General features: G+C 39.2%; 2 protein-coding genes across 3 annotated transcripts; one reads left to right on the top strand and one right to left on the bottom strand.

The window, feature by feature from the left end:
• The first annotated feature begins 457 nt into the window (after nucleotides 1–457).
• Nucleotides 458–12,087, top strand: bpnt1 (bisphosphate nucleotidase 1). Of its 2 annotated transcripts, none has more exons than XM_086264648.1 (10): nucleotides 458–476; nucleotides 744–787; nucleotides 6,624–6,749; nucleotides 6,847–6,951; nucleotides 7,057–7,164; nucleotides 7,320–7,368; nucleotides 7,788–7,879; nucleotides 8,702–8,899; nucleotides 11,071–11,176; nucleotides 11,298–12,087. In XM_086264648.1, exons 3-10 carry the CDS (start codon nucleotides 6,630–6,632, stop codon nucleotides 11,447–11,449), a joined length of 930 nt encoding a protein of 309 aa, XP_086120774.1. In that variant the 5' UTR covers nucleotides 458–476; nucleotides 744–787; nucleotides 6,624–6,629; the 3' UTR covers nucleotides 11,450–12,087. The 2 variants fall into 2 exon arrangements, with proteins under 2 accessions (XP_086120774.1, XP_086120775.1); XM_086264649.1 differs by lacking the exon at nucleotides 458–476 and having other exon boundaries at nucleotides 486–787; nucleotides 11,298–11,450; nucleotides 11,964–12,087.
• LOC147312851 (serine/threonine-protein phosphatase PP1-beta catalytic subunit-like) lies at nucleotides 11,680–20,318 on the bottom strand. Its single transcript, XM_086264647.1, has 8 exons — nucleotides 20,080–20,318; nucleotides 18,103–18,234; nucleotides 17,433–17,663; nucleotides 16,881–16,985; nucleotides 16,503–16,574; nucleotides 15,259–15,410; nucleotides 14,756–14,890; nucleotides 11,680–14,669 (listed from the first exon to the last, which is right to left on the bottom strand). The coding sequence occupies exons 1-8, from the start codon at nucleotides 20,129–20,131 to the stop codon at nucleotides 14,565–14,567; spliced, it is 984 nt and encodes a 327-aa protein (XP_086120773.1). The 5' UTR covers nucleotides 20,132–20,318; the 3' UTR covers nucleotides 11,680–14,564.
• Nucleotides 20,319–20,722: the final 404 nt, after the last annotated feature.

The following is a 20,722-nucleotide window of genomic DNA, read 5'->3' as shown; positions in this document are numbered from 1 at the left end:
TGCTCCTGTCAAACAGATGATTGAAAAAGCATGTGGGCACTCACTAGAGATGACCAAGTATGTGGTCTTATTGATATCACACAGGGTCAAGTGTACAACAAGTGCTGAAACCCTGCATTTAAAGCAGCAGCTTTTGGTTCTCAATGATTATTTGTGCAGACACATGAACATCCACTACTGTAATGCTGCATATGACAGAAAATTAGAAGGGAAAAAAAGTACAGATGTCCGATAACAAATTGTGTTTGCGATTCACGAAGTGGAGTTCTAAAATGCAAAACACAGCTTTCTCACTGAAAACAGAATTACGGTCAAGAAAACTGAATGTTAAATAAAATTTAAACAAAAAACTGTACGGCTGTCCTTCCTTTCCTCCCCTTCGACGAAACCGGCGGGCACTTTGACCCGTCACATCTGTCATTACAGAGAAAACGTGTTTCATGAGCAAAAGCGAAATGGTTCACCTCCACATTCCGGTACTTCCGTAACGGTTTTACATTGTGATTAGACCAGTTTTAAGCAAAATTTAACGTTGTTTTGCGTAATACAAATTCGAATTACTTAAACACATTCATATATGAGAGATAATCGCTGTATTTTAATCCGTGTCGGCATTCTTATTATTTGTTGACGGGTTCATTCTGAAACGTTGCTGAGAGTTTGTCTTTTGGGCGAGGGGGTACATATCTTGTGGGGATAAAAGGTCTACCACTTCCTGCATCTCCCTTCTTCACAATCTCCAGGTGCAGTCCAGGAAAACTGTGGCTATTGCACAGCGTTAGCATCAGTAAGTACTCATCAAAGTTAAGAGGATATATTTTTTAATATTCTTCATTTTAGATTTTTAGTCACCTAGCTTTGAGCTATAGCATGGTGGCTAATTAGCCTTAACTGCACGAGCTTACTTAGAATTCCGTTTACACCCGACTTTTAGTTACTTAGCTAAACTAATCACTCTAAAATGCAAAGTTAACGACTTAATATTTAAGCTACGAAGCTGGTTATCGAAAGACGGCATTCACTGAGTTTTAAACTATCAATGTTAGGCTGTTATTAAGTACATTTAGTACTGTACTTACTAAAATGCAATCTTAACATACTTAAACTTTAGTCTTGTCTATTTGTGAGACCTTATACCTGTACTGCACTATATTTCAGCGAGTAATGTTTATGTTTGTGTAACAGTTTAATTACTTTACAAATTTATGCATATGAGTACAAGGTATACTAGAAATTATTGATTTACACAGTAAAGTACAGCTGAATGATTAGTCAATTAATCAGCTGCTGCACCCACAGCATAACCTATGCCACAGATGACCATATTCGGGATATCCACATCCTTTAGCATTATAGGGAGTGGAGAGTGGAAAGACCTGCTTGAGTAGTTGTTTTTAGACCAGTCTGACCTGTGTGTGTATGTATATCTATCTATCTATCTATCTATCTATCTATCTATCTATCTATCTATCTATCTATATCACATTAAAGTGACATTTTCGACTTGTAGCACTTTGCTAAAAAATATTGGCAGATGATGGCACTAGTGTTGTTGTGAATTAATGGGACAACTGCCTTTAGCTAAATATTTTCATTTGAATGTGTAAATCTTATTAAAATAACCTAAAAATATTTTTTTGATGTACATTAAGATAAGAAAAATGTACAACAAAAAGAAGCTACTATTATTTTTCTGATATTAGTGTGTTGTGATCAGCTTAACTTCGTCATTAACTCTTGTAGCTGCAGTATCCTATGTATTCTTTTAATTTAACTGGGGGATTGTAAAAGCTATTTGCTTATCCAGAGTATTTGGTATTTTTCAGCTATTTTTTAAGGAATAAATCCAAAAAGGAATTATTTTTTTGTTAATTTTAAGGCAAGGCAAGGCAAGTTTATTTGTATAGCACAATTCAACAACAAGGTGATTCAAAGTGCTTTACAGAGACATTAGAAACAAGAACAAATAAAAAGCATGATTTAAAATTGATTAAAACAAGCAAATAAACTAATTAACAAACAAACAAACAAACAAACAAACAAACAAAACAGTATATAAAATCAAAACAGATAAAATCAGAACAGTAGATAAAATCAGTAGTTAAATGTAAGTTTTGAAATTTAAGCTTAAAGTGTGGATTTGGTGCTTTATTCAAATGCAGCTGAGAACAGGTGAGTCTTCAACCTGGATTTAAATAAACTGAGTGTTTCAGCTGATCTGAGGCTTTCTGGGAGTTTGTTCCAGATATAAGGAGCATAAAAGCTGAATGCAGCTTCTCCGTGTCTGGTTCTGACTCTGGGAACTGATAAAAGACCGGATCCAGATGACCTGAGGGATCTGGAAGGTTCATACTGGGTCAGGAGGTCATTGATGTATTTTGGTCCTAAACCATTCAGAGCTTTATAGGCCAGCATCAGAACTTTAAAGTCTATCCTCTGACGGACAGGCAGCCAGTGTAAGGACCTCAGAGCTGGACTGATGTGGTCCACTTTTTTGGTCTTAGTGAGGACTCGAGCAGCAGAGTTCTGAATGAGCTGTAGTTGTCTGACTGATTTTTTTAGGTAGACCTGTAAAGATGCTGTTACAGTAATCAAGCCTACTAAAGATGAATGCATGGACTAGTTTTTCCAGGTCCTGTTGAGACATCAGATCTTTTATCCTTGATATATTCTTGAGGTGATAGTAAGCTGACTTTGTTATTGTCTTAATGTGTTTTTCTAAGTTTAGGTCTACATCCATCACTACACCCAAATTTCTCGCCTGGTTTGTGGTTTTTAGATGTATAGATTGAAGTTCTCTGGTGACCTGTAATCGTTTTTCTTTGGCGCCAAAGACTATTACCTCAGTTTTGTTTTTGTTTAGCTGGAGAAAATTGTGGCACAACCAGTCATTGATTTCCTCAATGCATTTACCAAGAGCCTGTACAGGGCCTCGGTCTCCTGGTGACATTGTGATATATATTTGTGTGTCATCTGCATAGCTGTGATAGTTTATTTTGTTGTTGTTTATAATCTGTGCCAGTGGGAGCATGTAGATGTTAAACAGAAGGGGTCCCAAGATGGAACCTTGGGGAACTCCACATGTGATACTTGTCTGCTCAGATGTGAAGTTACCTATTGATACAAAGTATTTCCTGTTTTCTACGTATGTTTTGAACCAGTTTAGTACAGTTCCTGAAAGACCTGTCCAGTTCTCCAGTCGTTTGAGTAATATGTTATGGTCAACTGTATCAAATGCTGCACTGAGATCCAGTAAAACTAGGACTGACATTTTTCCACTGTCTGTATTCAGACATATGTCATTAAACACTTTGGTCAGAGCGGTTTCAGTGCTGTGGTTCTGTCTAAAACCTGACTGGAAGGCATCATAGCAATTATTCTGTTTTAAGAAGTAACTGAGCTGTTGAGAAACTGCTTTTTCAATGATCTTACTTAAAAACGGGAGATTTGAGATCGGCCTGTAGTTGTTCATTTGTGTCTTGTCAAGATTGTCCTTTTTCAGTATAGGTTTGATTACAGCAGTTTTTAGTGATTCTGGAAACACACCTGATAATAAAGAAAAGTTGACGATCTGTAACAGGTCTGACTCTAAAGTCTTTGAGACCTTTTTGAAAAAACTTGTTGGCAGGACATCTAAACAGCAGGAGGAGGAGTTCAGTTGACCTAAGATGTCCTCCAGGTCTTTGCTGTTAATAGGTTGAAACTGTTTCATGGTGTTTAAACAGTTTTTTGGTGGACACAGTACATATCCTGGATCTGCTGTTGATGTACCAATTGCTTGTCTAATTTTTTGGATTTTTTCAGTGAAGAATTTGGCAAAGTCATTGCAGGCCATGGTCGAATGAAGTTCAGCTGCCACTGACACAGGAGGGTTTGTTAGCCTGTCAACTGTAGAAAATAAGACCCGAGCATTATGGCTGTTTTTAGTGATGATGTCAGAGAAGTAGGACCTCCTTGCATTCCTCAGTTGTAAATTATAATTGTGAAGTTTCTCTTTATAAATGTCATAATGAACCTGGAGGTTTGTTTTTCTCCATCTGCGCTCAGCTTTCCTACACTCTCTTTTTTCTTTTTTCACCAGTGTGGAGTTTCTCCATGGAGACTTTTTCCTTCCAGAGATAACCTTCACCTTAATGGGAGCAATAGTGTCCATTACATTTAACATGTTAGCATTGAAGCTATTGACGAGCTCATTGACTGACCCTCTGGGCAGGTCAGGTGTTAATGGGAAGACCTGGTTAAAAATTGCACTAACAAATTGAACTCACTGTTTTGTGATCACTGTTGTTGATATATTTGTGTGGGCTGAGATTTTACTTTCAAAGAAAACACAGTAATGATCAGACAGGCCCACATCAGACACAGTAACCTTTGAAATGCTCAGGCCTTTGGAGATCAGTAGGTCAAGAGTGTGTCCTCTATTATGTGTGGCCTCTGTTACATGCTGAGTCAGCCCAAAGTTGCCCAGAGTGTTACTCAGGTCTTTAGTCCCTTTGTCCTGAGGGTTGTCCACATGAATGTTAAAATCCCCAGCAATAATTACACAGTCAAAATCAACACAGATCACAGACAGCAGTTCACTGAGGTCATTAAAAAAGTCTGTGCAGTATTTGGGAGGCCTGTAAACATTAAGAAACACAACTTTGGATGGGGCCTTCAGCTGTAAAGCCACATATTCAAAAGACTGAAAACTTCCAGGAGATAGCTGCTTACATTGAAATGATTCATTAAATAAGACAGCAACCCCTCCTCCTCTCCTGCTCGCCCTGACCTCACTGATAAAACTGTAGTTAGGAGGGGTCGTCTCGATGAGAACAGCTCCACTGTTACTTTGGTCCAACCAAGTTTCAGTTAAAAACATAAAATCAAGGCTGTGCTCAGTGATTAAATCATTAATTAAAAATGTTTTCCCAGCTAGAGATCTAATGTTTAATAAAGCCAACTTAAGTGTTTTAGAGGTATTACTTGTCTCCTCGTGTTTGGGAGCAGTCTGTGGCACACAAGGTATGTTTACTATGTTTAAAGATCTTTTAGAGTGCAGCTCTCTGTGTTTTGACCAGGCCACATGTCTCCTGTCACCTAAAAGTACAGAAATTTTAAAACCTTCTAGTAAACAGGGTCCCAGCTTCTCCTGGGAAAAGTCATCACTGCCATAATCCTCACAGCCCGGACCCTTCACACATCACGCATCAGACTGCGGAGACAGGGCATGAAGAGGAACTAAGGGGGGCGAGGCTGGGCAATGTGACTTCGATTGCTCTGTTGAGGGTGGGGCTCGATGGCGAACCTTTGGCCGCTCTGGTGGGGGGTTTATGGGGGACAAAAAGGGATTGGGACGGGGGGTAGATCTGAGCCCAGCATTGACCCGCTCCATCATCTCCTCAGTGAATTTCAGGTGTGGGGAGGAGGGAGAAAGGGAGGGGGAGGAGGGTGATGGCCTGTCAGGGGTTTGGGGGACTGGGGAAGGTCGTGGTCCCTTGTCCTGGTCGTTGGTGTTGTTGAGAGAGTTGGAGGCAAATAGGGACCCCTCTTCTTGCCTTAGATGTCTCTCCTTTCTGAGGCTCTTCCTCAGATGCCATGGATGTCTCTCCTTTCTGAGGCTCTTCCCGGGTGGGGGCAAATGGAGCTCCTCCTCAAGGTTTCTGCTGGGCTTTGTCTGTTCTTGGAGTACTGTTTGTTCCTCTTTATGAGATAACTCCTCGTTTATCTCAGCCTTGGCACCAAGCACGGATGGATGACGTATGGAATAAAACAAGTTGGAGGTGAACAGTTTCACCCCTGACTTGTTAAAATTAAATCCATTTGCTTTGAACAGATGCCTGCGTTCCCAAAAAATATTAAAGTTGTCGATAAAGTGCACTGAGTGGTCAGCACATGCTGATATAAGCCATTTATTCAGTGTAAACAACCTGCTGAATCTCTCGTCTCCTCCTCTGACCGGCGGAACAGGTCCACTGATGAATACAGCTGCATTCAGAGAGTTTACAGTATTTAATAATCCAGTAAAGTCCAGTTTCAGAACCTCCGACTGTTGTTTGGACACATCGTTTGACCCTGTATGCAGAACAATGTTTGTCACAGTTGGATATTCATCTGCAATTTGAAGAATTCTCTCCTTCAGGTTGTTGACCATATCGTTAGGAAAGCAGAGGACTTTAGTGTTCTTACCGCACATCCTTTGTGGGTGACTCTGCCGTAAAGGATGTACAATCAGAGTTTCAGGCCTAGCCTTTAGCTTTCCCTGTGGCCTTTCACTTTTCAACAGATTTTCAGACCTTATTTCGCTGCTTTTAGATGGATGGTTGTCCGATATAGATCCAGGGTCCTTTGATAGTGGAGCAAATCTGTTCTGCAGTTTCACATTCAGTTGTTTTGGAGATTTGTTGTTAACCTTCCTATTCACGGTTGTCCAGTCCTGTTTCCTCCCGTATATAGGGGTAGAAGAGCTTCTCTGTCAGATAACAATAAGGGTCATCATTGTTATCTTTTATTTAAGATATTATATTTATCAACTGGAGTACTATGCATTTGAGTTTTTAAACCTGGCTATAGCAGATTGGCATAATGAACAAAATCACTCCTAGTTTTATGAGTTTTACTTTCTTCTGCCCTACACCAACCAGAAAGCAATGTCTGGAAGTCCTGCTGTTGTTATGCGACTGGTGGCCTCAGCCTATGCTGTGGCTGAAAAGGCTGGGACCATTGTACGGAAGGTCCTTCACAGTGGAGAACTTGGTATTGTGGAAAAGGTATGACCCCACTATGTGCATTTTGTGGTTTAACAACACTAGCTGCACTCATGGTTAAACATATAAGTTTAACATTTCTGTTTCTACTTTTGCACAGACAGGCGCTAATGATCTGCAAACACTGGCAGACAGACTAGCACAGCAGAGCATTTGTGCTTCACTGTCCAAACGTTTCCCCAAAATCACCATAATTGGAGAGGAGGTAAGTGTCAACAATATTTAGCCAAATTATTTGCTGTGGATACCTAGACCTAAAAACATCCTCGTATTATGACAAAGCTCATGAATATTTATATACTTTGTTCAGGATCTTCCTTCTGAAGTGATACAGGAAGATCTAATTGAGACTGGCCAGTCAGAGGAAATTCTTCAGAGAAGTTGTCCACCTGAGTACAGCCAGCTGAAAGAAGAAGAGGTAATCACATGTGGGTTTAGTTTCAGAGGTTTAGCACCTGAATAAAAAAGTATTTTCTGCTATTACAAATCAGTGTTGTACAGTTGTTGCTTGGACACTGTTTACCTCCTACGGTGTATACGTACTTGTTCTGAATGTGTCTATCTGAATTTCAGATAGTTGTGTGGGTAGATCCTCTTGATGGCACAAAGGAATATACTGAAGGTATGCTCTTCTGAAGCATGTCTTAAAAATCTCCTCCCATCTCTGTGTATTCAGCTGCATAAAGCTCTCTGTGCACAAGCCTGCTTGGTTGCTTTCTGGTTCTCAGCTCTCAGAACTTCACTGCTACTTTTTTTGCCTCTTCTGTGTTCATCCCTGCTCCTGCTTATCCACCTGTCCGCTGTCTTTCTGCTGACCCTAGCATCGAGGTGTTTCCATTTCCAAGCTGTGGCCCAGGCACCACACAAAGGGTTGGACACCCCTCAGCCTCACAGCACAGCTCTCTGTATGGGAAGGCAACGGTTAAGCCGGGCCTTGCAGAATATTAATTATTATGGCCACACTAGAAATATTTATGAGTGAAAGTGCAGTAATGTCGTTTAGTGGCTTCCAGCTAACATCCTGCTGCTTCCTGACTTCAGGGCTCCTGGATAATGTGACAGTGCTCATTGGGATTGCATATGGAGGCAAAGCCATCGCAGGCGTGATCAACCAGCCGTTCTACAACTACCAGGTACAAGCCAAATCAAAACTGTGTTCAAACTGTCTAACAGCTTTGCTATATAGTGTGTCGGCTATTTTGTAGTACTTTTTGTAAACATCATTCACCTTATAGTACACAACAAAATCATCACAAGACGCACTAAAAACAGCGCACAAAAGCTGCACAGATGAAAGAGTCACCAGAGATGGAAATAATGTGATTTTCTTACCCACTGAGCATGCTGTACCTGGTGAGCTTGATGGCTTCTCAGAGGCAAAATTAGAAGTCTCAGCTGTGCTGTGGCCCATCTTCTCCTGATAAACGCTGACTAGAGCCATATTTTAGTCTTCAGTTGCTGAATTGCATTGTACATCTTAGAGATGCATTATAGAATAGCTCGCTTATTAAAAATCTACATGCAAGCTATAACAATAGGCCAGCAGCTTAGCATCTGAGTGAGCAATATAGCTTTAAAATTATAACACAATAGTTCAATGAAATTTGCAATGATGATATTAATGATGATTAACTTTTTAACTTCTAAATTTAGAATAACTAAAGTAATCTAACCTTGTAACTCTCCAGGACCTGCACGATATTGACACCCAATAAAACTGAAACTGAAAAATATTTTCTACCTGGAATGTCGTCACTTCCGTTAAGCTTTTTAACCAGTTGCTTGAACCCCTGCTTTTCCACCGTTTGATATCTGGGCTTGTCTCATTGTTGTGCACATTAGGGAATGTAAAAGCATGATATCACAGTAGGACTCTTGCAGCTGCACATATATGTAACAGAAACAGTCTGTAGTAGTTGAGTGAGTAAGGTTAATTGTGACATTTTCAACATCAGCTTGGTGCAGGAACACAATTAGGAAGAACCATGTGGGGGATGCTGGGATTGGGCGCTTTTGGGTTCCAGCTCCAGGAAGTTCCAGGTGACAGACGGATTGTCACCACCACCCGTTCCCATAGCAACAAGCTGGTAACAGACTGTGTGGATGCCATGGAGCCTCACGAAGTTGTACGAGTGGGTGGTGCTGGAAATAAGGTAAGATGGATCTAAAATTTTCTTCTGACAGTGGTAACAACTCTGTGTACTTGTTCGGGCAGGGTTTTTTAAAACTTATCAACATTATCTTTAATTTCAGAGATCATCAAGACAGAAAAACTGCACGTATAGAATGAACAGTCAGTTGATTGATTCCCCGTGTGCCATCACAAGCTTTGAATCCACAGGTTCTGTTAAAGTAGGGTCCTGTGCTCTTCTTATGCTATCATAGGGCTTTGTCTGCAGGCATACCTCACATAATCTACCAAATGCACCCTTCATGCATTTATATCCCACTACTCCATGGCTTTATTTTATGTATCGTCCTGGAGTTTGTGCTTTGTTTAGTTTATTGATTATCAGCTCTCTCTGCTCTTCTTTCCTCTCACCCCAACCGGCGTTCTCTTTATATTAAAAGATTGCCAGTAGAGCTGGGCGATATGAGATTTTTTCATATCACGATATGTTTTTTTCATTTCATGCGATAACGATATCTATCACGATATAAGCCAAATAACTATATTTGTAAGATTTAAATGTGCCGTTGCTCACAAGTAAAATGTGAAATAATCAGCAGCTTGTTTTTATTTAAATATTTATTTCCCATAATAAGTTCAACAGGGTAGATGTACTTAAGGAACATGAGACTTTTTCAGATAAATAAAGGCAAATATTGCAAACTACACAAAAGGCAGCCGCTAAAGCGTTTAAGTTTCAAAATGGAACAAACGAAACAGACTAAATTGTCAATTCCACTTAGAAACAAAATATTAATTCTAAAAATAAATCTTAGTTTGTTTTACAGAAGAACAGACAAAACTGACTAACTTTTGTCAGTATCAAATAAACTGAGAACTAAAAGGAAATTCTCAATCTCTCCTTGTTGTATAGCTTAGCTTTTCAAACAGTTTTAACAGTTACTTTAGTCTGACAAAAGCCGAATGACGAATTAGCTCTTCCAGTCAGACACTGAGGCTACGTCCACACGTACACGGGTATTTTTGAAAACTGAGATTTTCCGTTTCCGTTTTAAAAAATAATCCCGTCCACACATAAAGGCAGAAATGAAGGAAAACGCTGCTATGAACATGCCAAAGCAGCAGGTGGCGCTAGATTCCTAACCGTGCAGAAATGTTGGCCAATCAGAAGTCTAGAAGCCTCGGTGGGAAAAAGTAAACAAAGCTGGGGCATAGAAGCAGAACCGAGTCGTGTGTGTGGAGGGACAGTAACTGTGTGTATATGTAAGCATTTAAACACTGCAGAGAGTAGAATTAACAGTAACAGTATTGTAGAAATTCATTTCACCGAAACAATAACGTGGCGCGCAGTGTGACGCATGCACCAGTTTATTGTATTTCCAGACTTGCTTTCGGCACAATTTACAGTGCACGCTACTCTGTTTTTTGTCAGACTTGAAATAGCCGCAATACCTTCACACTACGGAACTTCTTTGGCTCTTCCGTTCGACAATCTCTCCAGCATTGGAACCATCATCTGTTTTCTCTTCGGTCACGCTCGGTTGATTTTTCTAGTCGGCACACTCATTTCCTCCATTATGCGCTGGCTCCATTACCCGCTGGCTGCTTCCCAAACAAACACACGTGCGGCTTGGCACTTGTGCTGTATGTAACAAGTCACGCGACGTGACGCTGCGGCTGTGATTGGTTCGGCTCTGCGCTACTTAATTTGGATTGGCTGACTTTTTTTTTTTTTTTTTTTTTTAAAGAGGACAAGAGCGGCGAGGTCTATCGCGATAGCTTAATTTCTCTATCGAGTAAAAGTTATATCGCGATACATATCGTTATCGTTCTATCGCCCAGCTCTAATTGCCAGTATTGCAAAGTAGCATTCATAGAAGATTGTTGTAAATGTGGTTTTCTCTCTATTGTTGCAGGCTCTTTGCTTTAGTTTAGCACCCCATTATGAAGGTGGTGAAGGTTGTTACTATATAAATAATAAAAGAAAGATGTAAATCAATATAAAAAAAGTGCTAACAAATTGAACTCACTTTTTTGCATTAGTGACCAATGAATTATGAAGCAGTGAGATTTTTCTTTTACATTATTAAAATTAAAACTTGGAAAAGTGAATGCTTTTGTCTAGTTACATAGATAAATTCTACACAGAGAGACTGAACGTACATTTTTCTGTCCGTGCTTCTCTACCTGCAGATTATCCAGCTTGTTGAAGGAAAAGCTTCTGCCTATGTCTTTGCTAGTCCAGGGTGCAAGAAGTGGGACACTTGTGCTCCTGAAGCAATCCTGCATGCTGTTGGAGGTGAAAACGTTTAATCATATAGCAACATAATGTCATGTATAGACAGTTTTTTTTTAGGGTTTAAACCACTTTCTAAAATCGTTTCCCAAATATTTCCTGATCATCTCTTTTTCTAATGCAGGTAAACTGACTGATATGCATGGAAATGCATACCGCTATGATGCTAGTGTAAAGCACATGAACTCTGCCGGGGTTCTTGCTACACTCCGTAACCACAAGTACTACGTCAGCAGAGTACCACAGTCAGTGCTGCAAGCTCTCAAGTCAGACTGAGGTCTGTCTTTATGTTGTCAAAACATACAGTGTAAAATCACTGTTTTGTTTTTTTTATTAACCACATTATTTGACTGGTGTATCTAATTTTTAAATGTAACTAGTAACAGCAGTTTTGAGGGTATTCTGTGTTCCTGTGCCTAAAACAAATCACCGTGATTTCTGAGTGTCAGCAGACTAACCAAACTACCACTATGATCTGCACTAATTTAATGAATCAGACACAAGTATTAAAGCAGGCTTAACAGCACTTCCATTTATTTCACTCATTTGAAACAAACTTGTACAAATCTCAGAACATCTTAACATACGGTTTCTCAACTTGAAGACCAATAGATTTACAAGGCAAAAGGCAAGATCTGAAGGTTAAATGTTGGTTAGTGAGTTGGAAATGATGTACTGTACTTGATTCGGTAACCACAAAGTCGGAACAGTCTATACGTAATGCAATGCCAACAACAAACAAAATGCAGGCATCTTGACTTGATACATTTTACCCTCTTTTTACACACAGTAACAGAAAATGCATTCTGGACAGTGAAAGAGGGCAATGGTCAAACCCCACTGCTGTGAAGAACAAACATACAACTGAGCTGTGAACACTAAAAATAAACTGACAACGACTAGTTAATCCTGTATTTGAAACCTCGTCTTGTATCTAACAAGATGCCGTGTTCTTCATTTTCTTACCTTCTTTTTCTCTTTTTTCACACTGGCACATCTGTCTACTTTTCTACACATTTACTGTATTTATCAGACTAAAGGACACACACTCAAAGTGCTCTCTGAGCGGTGTGGGTCCATGATGTCTGGATTTTTACTTCAGAAGCAAAAAAGGAACCATTTACAATGGTGCTTTATCGATATTTTATACCAACAATGGAAACACCCACTAATGCTTGTTCAGTGATGTGAGGGATTAAAAATGTACACAGTACAGTATGAGTTGTGGAAAAATGGACTTGAAACACTACGAGGAGCATCGGCTTTATACAAATGCCCAACTAAAGATTTAGCACAAGTTGGCATCTTTTTGAAATTAAGAGGCTTTAATAGCCCTCTCACATAATTGTGCTTGCATACAGCAAAATTTCTAGCAATATTTATTGCACTAACATCATAAAAGTCTCTGGATTTTATTGGCATCTCCATAGGAAGAAAACATTCTTGAGTCGTAAGAAAAGTCTTAGCTGTCACATTTAAAGATAAAATTCAACATTATGGGAAATATGCTTTGGCCGTACCTGCTAAGTGTGAAATTCATGGTGAATTGATTAACGGTTCGTTTGTTGTGTTGTTTGGGACTGTAGGTACAGCTAACAGAGCTTAGCATAAAGACTGGAATCAAGTGTCTAGCATGACTAGCAGAGATCAAATACAACAAAATCAACATATCAGCACCTCCAAAGCCCAATAATATTAACAAGAACGTTAACAATATTTGGTTTATCTGGACGAACAAAAAAAAAAACCCACACTAATTTTAAAGGCGTTCTTTGAGTCAACTTTAATGCTGTACACCATGTACAGTACATACTTATATAGTATGTGAATTTTAAGAAGGTAGTCCAAATTTGATTGCAATCAAATTCAAATTTAATTTGTGAATAAACCTAAAAAAAAAATAGTACTCGAGGAGCTAAATCTAACAATCGACCTGGTAGATACTTTGCTCATGCTACCCTGCAGCTCAGTCTCACTGCAAAACCTGAAGGAGTAGACAAACGACTAATTGTGAACACAAATTGTCCTTTTTGTTGACACTTACCCCAGCACTGAATTTAATGCACTTCAGTTGGAAGTACCTCTTGTGCCCACATGCGCTGCTTTAAAACATTTGCTACAACATTTGGGGCGATCGTGGCTCGAGAGTTGGGAGTTCGCCTTGTAATTGGAAGGTTGCCGGTTCGAGCCCCGGCTTGGACAGTCTCGATCGTTGTGTCCTTGGGCAAGACACTTCACCAGTTGCCTACTGGTGGTGGTCAGAGGGCCCGGTGGTGCCAGTGTCCGGCAGCCTCGCCTCTGTCAGTGCGCCCCAGGGTGGCTGTGGCTACAATGTAGCTTGCCATCGCCAGTGTGTGTGAATGGGTGGATGACTGGATATGTAAAGCGCTTTGGGGTCCTTAGGGACTAGTAAAGCGCTATATAAATACAGGCCATTTACCATTTACACCTGTTTAAACCCAACCCATGATCTTTTCCTAAATCTAACCAAATATTTTTGCTGCCTAAACCAAACCAACACCTAAAAGCACAACTAAAGCCTCAAAGTATCAATTAGGAAAACTTAAAATTGTTAGTCCTGAGTGTCTCCAGAGTCTTTTGCACTTTCAGACTGGAAGCACAACAATTTGTGTCTTAATTAATGGATCTGTGCTCATGGCACATCTGTTTTGCAAACTAACACCCGTGATGGTGGGAAATGCACTAATGCAACAAACAGCCATTCCTTGAGAGCACATCCATACTTTTGAAAGCGTGACAAGTATTGAGATGCAATGTGTCCTTAACAAGAGATCTGTCAATTTAAGTTTTATACTGGGAAGTCTGAAGAGTGATTTCAGGCCCTTGTGCTAAGCTATGAAAGCCATATTTAACAGGTGAGAAGTCTTACCTGATAGTTTGCAGGAACACAAAGGAGCATATTTCCCAAAATGTTTAACGATTTAACCAGTGTAATACTTGAGATAACACAGTGGGAATCGAGATGAGACTGGAATTATTTGGACCTGTAGGCTGGGAGAGTGCTGATTTTACACATTGCTTAAACAAAGAGCTCATCTCAATCACACAAGCGTGCATGCATTTACAAAACCACGATTTTTTTTTTTTTTTTAAATCTGAAGGCAAAGAAGCATCTCGCCCATTTCGAAAAAAGGTTGGTGTTAATATTCCTGAATGAGCTGAGTAAATACATACTGTAGCATTAAAAAAGAAAAATCACTCACATATTCATAAAAATACCCACAGAACAAGCAAAACAAAAAACCCTCTCTTTGAGTTTTTATTTACACATGAATAAACTGACTGAGAAGGCTGGAGTGTTTGAGGCAGCCTGCAGGGATGTGGGCCAAAGCCCAGCCAGAGGAGGAGCAGGAGAGTCGGGGCCAGCTGCTCACCTCTTTTTAGGTGCCTGAGTGGTACGAGGTGGGGTGACAGGGCGTCCTGAATTCACCCCTCCATACTGATACTTAGCTTTTTTCTCTGACGGCTTCAGGATCTGAAAAGAACAGATAGCAGTGTTGACATAAGCCTACAGAGGATTTAAGGGAGATTTAATGTGCCATCAAAATTAACACGCTCTACCTGAAAAGAACACATGAGTGATTCGTCCACGCTCATCATGCCGCCTGCATTGTCAAACTCCCCACAGTAATTGGGAGCAGAAAACAGGGTCACCAGCTGCCGCTTTGCAAAGAACTCATAACCGTCCTCAACAACCTGTGGTGTGGCAGGATTAATACAAGATGACTGACTGAAAATTAACTGGCACCTATTTTGGTAATCAATTCAATTCAGTTATTTTTAAGGCTTGTTTTTTTTTTAAAGATTGTTTTGGTAGCTTAATGTTCCACTCAGTAAGCCAAAAATACTTTCTACTTGGTGGTTGTAAGTCATTCAAGAATATTTAGGGAACATGTTTTGCATACAAAATGATCAGCTCTGTTTTCACTTTCGAGCTGTAATAAATAAAAATGATTTAATTCAATTAAAACTGACCAAACTTGTTTTCATTAACAAATGGAAGTTTAATTATCAGCTGAGCCATTTTAATACAGTTGTATGTCATCAAGTAGCTTGAGTGTTACCTGATGTGCTCGACAGATGAGGTCCAAGTCGTGGCGGTTGAGGAACTTGCTGACCACATCAGCCCCAAAGGTGAAGGAGACGCCCCGATCATTTTCACCCCAGCCCTGGACATCTTTGTCTGGATCAGACCACAGCAGGTCGCACAGCAAGCCTGGAATGTGGCACATTTAGGTCAGCAGTGCAGTCGAGTTGAGCAGTTACCCACCGACAAGTGCCTATTTTTGTAAACTTCTACATGTAATTGTGTGTTTAAAAAACTGACATTTCACCTGTTGGTTAGTGAAACTGTTGTGAAGACTTGTTTCTGAGCGACATCTTGGTGTTTTAAATCCAAACTTGTCACCATGCACTGATACAGTAGAGACTTGTCAGTCACAAGTCAGGCTCACCCTAAACCGTACATAACTGAAACTAGTCAGCAAGACCATAACCTCATCACAAAAGTGTTTATGGTACCATCCAGCAAAGTCGACCTCAAATTGACATTACTAGTTGATTTGAGCAGCAAAGCCCTCCAGCTGCTGAAGCTGGAATAAGACACTTTTTGTAAAAAAAAAAAAAAAAAGGAAAAAAAAAGGTTTTAAAATTTCTGGTTTTGACTTGTCCTCTCATATATCAGTGCTGATGTGGCGGTAGCTACGTGTACCGTGACAGTGACCATAAATGGGCGTGGCTATGTGATGGAATTACCAGAAGTGATGGGTATGGTCACCCTGACTGGCCATTGTAAAAATTCAGTCTAAATGGGGGTTCAAAATGGAACAACTAACAGCGATATGGAAAGCAAAGATCCAGGAATGCCATTAACAGTCAGATGCTTCAAATGACAACAGATGAAAAAACTTAAGGACATGAAGTGGACCACTCCTGAGTTACATTTTTCCTCATCTCTGAGGTGAGTGATCTAAACAGCTCTGAGTGGGAACAAAGAAAGTGCTGACTGACATAAGGGGGTGGTAAAAACATAAGAGAGTTACCTAGACAACCAGAGCCTAAAATGTCCTGTAATGAGCATCTGTCAGCTACAAAGCAAGGCACCATGAGCAAATCGTTTCATATCTGGATGGGGCTTAAGGCACTATGACAATGGCTTTACTCTTTAAACCTCAAAGCTATGTCCATCCTTTATATACAGTCTACATGCTAAAGCAGTAGGTGGCAATGTATTCATAATTTTACACAGTGGGAAATGACTACAGATATATATGATGATCTTCATGAATCTATTAACTTAAACACAGACCTGTGTCTGGGACATCAGTGGGTCTCATAATACGTCGGATTTGTTCCATGGACTGCAGATCAGGTGACAGTCCTGAGCAAAAGAAGACAGTATTTACTACATGCATCAGTAAAAAATTTAGACATGACAAAAACAAAGTTGACTAATGTCATGAATTACCAAGTATTTACTGTAGTTAGTAAAATATGTTAAGTTAATGCAATAGTAACAAGATATATTACTAGCTGAGCCCTCAAATGCATTTAAATATCTAAGAATGATAAATGGAGTAATTCTATATGATCACTCACTGCCTATTTAGAGGCACACTTTTAATTCACGGAGACAAATTATTCAGCCGTACTTTGTTACCTCCCACATAACAGATGTTTCACAAACCTCCGTGACAGCAGAAAATCTTCTCATCAATAATCGCAGCAATGGGCAGACAGTTAAAACAGTCTGTGAATGTCTTCCAGAGCTTTATGTTGAACCTGCGTTTGCCTGAGGAAAATTTAACCAAAAACAATTTCCAATTCAGGTGTGTTATTTTACATCCATGAAAACCTCCGTTATCTCACAACCAGAAATGTTCACTTTTCACATTTTTAGCTTTCAGAAAATTCAATATGTGTTTTGAAGTTTAATCATTATCAGATTACTTTAATAATCATGAGTTGTATTCTCTAGTGCAGTAAGCACTAGAGAATGTTAAGGATTAAATCCAATGTTGATCAAACATTTTTGTCTTTTACACATAATTTATTGCCATAGTGCTTATTTCCATTGAATAACAGAAAGAGAAAGGAAAATAGTTCTTCAGTTTGTATCGATACAAACCACAGAAGCAGCTAATCTTTACATCTATGAAACTGTAACCATCAAGTTAAATTAACAGAATTTAAATCTAACAGTATTCAGATGCAGGCAAGCACTGATTTTTCAACTTACATTCGTCATAGAAGCCGTAGATGCGATTGATGGAGGCACACTCGTGGTTCCCTCTGAGCAAGAAGAAGTTTTCTGGATATTTGATCTTGTAAGCGAGAAGAAGGCAAATGGTCTCTAATGACTGCTTCCCTCTATCCACGTAATCTCCCAGGAACAGATAGTTGGCCTCTGGCGGAAAACCTCCATACTCGAATAGCCTTAACAAGTCTGTGTACTGCCCATGGATATCACCTGAAATTAAAATTTTTACCTACAGTTTATTGATCTCATGTGATTATACAGATATATTTGAAAAAGAATGGCATATTTATAAACATATTTATAAAATGTGTAGTAAAATATTAAGCTCAACTGTATCAAATGCTGCACTGAGATCAAGCAGGACAAGCACACAGGTAAGTGCAGTGTCAGAGGCAATAAGGCAGTTATTCATAATCTTCACTAATGCAGTTTCTGTTCTACAGTGAACTACTGTGAATCTAAATATGTTTAACCTGGAGCAAAAATAACAGCATTGTGGGGTGGACTGTCTTGCTGTGAAGGGACTTAAAACATATAAGACAAATCCAAGTGGATTTTTGCTCAATTCAACCCATAAGCATTGTAAATGTAGTGAACAAATAAAAACAATGTATATAAATGCCCTCTGGGGATATAGGTGGGTTCTCACCACAGATTTTGAGTGGAGCCTCAAGTTCAAGAAGAATTGGCTGACTGAGGAAAATCTCTCTGGACTTGATGCAGAGCCCCCGCACCTCAGCCTCTGTCATCTGTACGATCTTCCCTGGACGGCATCCTCGCACTACAAGGTAAAAAGTAACACACATATCATTATTGTGATTAAAACAGAAAAAGAAAAACATTTCATTCATATCACCAATTCCCAAAACATTTATATTAAACAAAACTATTAATAAAAAAAAATAGTATGTTCAAGTCACAAGTTTTGTCTTTTATTTACATTTGCACCACAGATGAAAGAAATCTGATCACCAAGTTTTGCTTTGCTACTGGCCAAATATGCCATTTACTCCAGTCAACATGGGTTGTTATGAACTGGCAAGATCAGGAATGAACAGCTTGTTGGCTCAGTTGGAAGTTTATGAGTGAGTGAGCGCAGGCGGTCTAGTCTAGAGGGCAGATTAATGTATGAAGAAAAAAAAACAAGGTTGTTTAGAAATGTGGTAGCGCTAGCCAAAGCCGAAAGCTTACTCACAAATGTTATTGAAAAACTGACAGTAGGTACAAGTTGCACATTAAACCCATAATGGTAACCACAGATTAAAAACAATAAAGATTTGTAATAAATTAGCATGATGCTGATTTTTAATTACAGTGGAGTTCTAGTAATGTTAAATACTATCATTCTTCCTGCAGATGTTAAATGCACAAATTTCAGTATGTGCAGAACAAATACATCCAAAATTAGTTCATGACATGCATTAAAGTAGATGGAATTGAAGGATTTAATAAATTTTGAAGTGTAAAGACAGTAACAATGATTTTGCATATCATTGGTTTTTCCATAACCACAAAGTGCATCTGCCAATAAGCAGGATGTTTAACCAGATATTATTTATTGTTTTCCGTATACCATTCTTTATTTGGTTTCAGGCAAGCAACAACAAAAATAATACTGAATTGTTATGAGCAAATGAAAAGATTAGGGTGAAAGGTAAAAGAAGTTCACTTCACTTTTACTTACACTGATGGATGTGGGGTTTATTTAAACTACTTTATAATTCTGGGTATCATATGCAGGTTTTTTTTCAGCTTTTAGAAATTGGACCAAAAATACAATTAAATTTTAAGTTTTGTTTATTTTGTTTTCATTTAAGACACTTTTTTAATCAATCGAATACGTCATTTTTATTGATACATTTCATTTATTTTAGCTCTTAAATTATGCATTGTACAGCAACTAATAACTCAAGATTCTCGTTTTCTTAAATGTTATGGAATTGCTTTATTTAAAAGTATCAGGTACTGTGGGAAATACTAATACCTCAGAACAGTACTAGTGGACTGAGTTGATTCCCACCCCAGGTACAGCCTAGGGAATACACTGGTTTACTGTTTAAATTAGCAAAGGCTCATTAGCCGTGCAGGCTTTAGTGATCCCCTACGTAAAGGGGGTGTGTCCGCAGAGGTAGCCGACTTAGTTACCTGCCTTGGGAACGAGAACAATTAGTGTTACTAAGAAACCATAAAATTTCACAGTTCTTCCCGTTCCCCAACATAAGAAAAATATTAACCAGCGCCCACTACAACAAAAGAGGTGCTGTTAAACCCTCAACTTATATGACTACTTAATTTAATTAGCTTTCACTATCCCTATCGGGCAACAGCAAGCCAATTTGACATCACTCTTATTTTCCACACAATCTCAAAACTAGCATTAACCAGCAATAACGAACAGATAGAGTGATGCCACACTATTTGGGTCGAACGTTTACCGTAGCTTTTTAACGCGGCGGTTAGCTTAAGGCTTGATGCCGATGAAAAACAGACAGCTAAGGATGCGATGGCGAAATGCTTTCGAAACATGTCGTGAAGTTCCTGGTTACAAACAAGAACCTCCAGATAGCCTTTTTCTCCTCCCCGAATAAATTTACATAAAGACGCTAGATCACAAATGCTAACCTACCTTCCAGTAATCTAGAGATGAGGCTGTCAACGTTCAACTCGCTTTCCGCCATGTTTCTGATGCTCACACAGGCAGGTTAATGGACAACACTGGCCCTGAGTGATGACTTGTAGGCTCGATGAGTGGACAAGCTCACTCAAGTAAAATCACACTTAAATGTACAAAAGTACGGAAGCTATGGATATAAAATAAGGCAAGAGAGCATTATCAAGACACAGTATCGACGAACAGAGGTATTATAGCTTTCGATTTTTTATTAGTTTATTTATTCTGGGGGGGTTGTTTGTTTTTGTTTTTCATTCAGTTTAGTTTGCCCCAACTCATTTGTTAAGTCTTTACTTTTGTAAAGCTTCACTTCGCTGTTTGCTTCATCAATAAGGGGATTTAAGACGTTCAGAACAGTCCAGTAATGCAGTACAAGCACTTGACTCAGAGTCTTAAAAAGTATTTAAATGAAGAGGTTAGGAAAAGAAAAAAGGGGGAAGAAAAATGGGATACAGAGATGAAGAAAGTAGACAGGAGTGCTGGGAGGCCTACCTACCCTCCCCTTTTTTAGATTAAAATCCGCCACATATACACATGTACATATAAACCTTATCCTTATTGAACTAATATAATTGAAATCAATTGAAATTGAATCAGT

This window comes from Aulonocara sp. 'chitande type north' Nkhata Bay, linkage group LG15 (assembly GCF_057382095.1).
Source record: "Aulonocara sp. 'chitande type north' Nkhata Bay isolate Kocher_YH1m ecotype deep benthic linkage group LG15, A_spYH_male_GT1.1, whole genome shotgun sequence".
Classification (NCBI taxonomy): domain Eukaryota; kingdom Metazoa; phylum Chordata; class Actinopteri; order Cichliformes; family Cichlidae; genus Aulonocara; species Aulonocara sp. 'chitande type north' Nkhata Bay.
This window is presented reverse-complemented; position numbering and strand designations above follow the sequence as displayed.

Excerpts from the sequence above, each read along its gene's own strand:
- bpnt1 (XM_086264648.1), top strand. The coding sequence starts at position 6,630 with ATGTCTGGAAGTCCTGCTGTTGTTATGCGACTGGTGGCCTCAGCCTAT. Across the intron at positions 7,369-7,787 it reads CACAAAGGAATATACTGAAG|GGCTCCTGGATAATGTGACA; the intron begins GTATGCTCTTCT and ends TCCTGACTTCAG. Across the intron at positions 7,880-8,701 it reads AGCCGTTCTACAACTACCAG|CTTGGTGCAGGAACACAATT; the intron begins GTACAAGCCAAA and ends TTTCAACATCAG.
- LOC147312851 (XM_086264647.1), bottom strand. The coding sequence starts at position 20,131 with ATGGCGGAAAGCGAGTTGAACGTTGACAGCCTCATCTCTAGATTACTG. Across the intron at positions 15,411-16,502 it reads CACTGATGTCCCAGACACAG|GCTTGCTGTGCGACCTGCTG; the intron begins GTCTGTGTTTAA and ends GCCACATTCCAG. Across the intron at positions 14,670-14,755 it reads CACTCATGTGTTCTTTTCAG|ATCCTGAAGCCGTCAGAGAA; the intron begins GTAGAGCGTGTT and ends TGTTCTTTTCAG.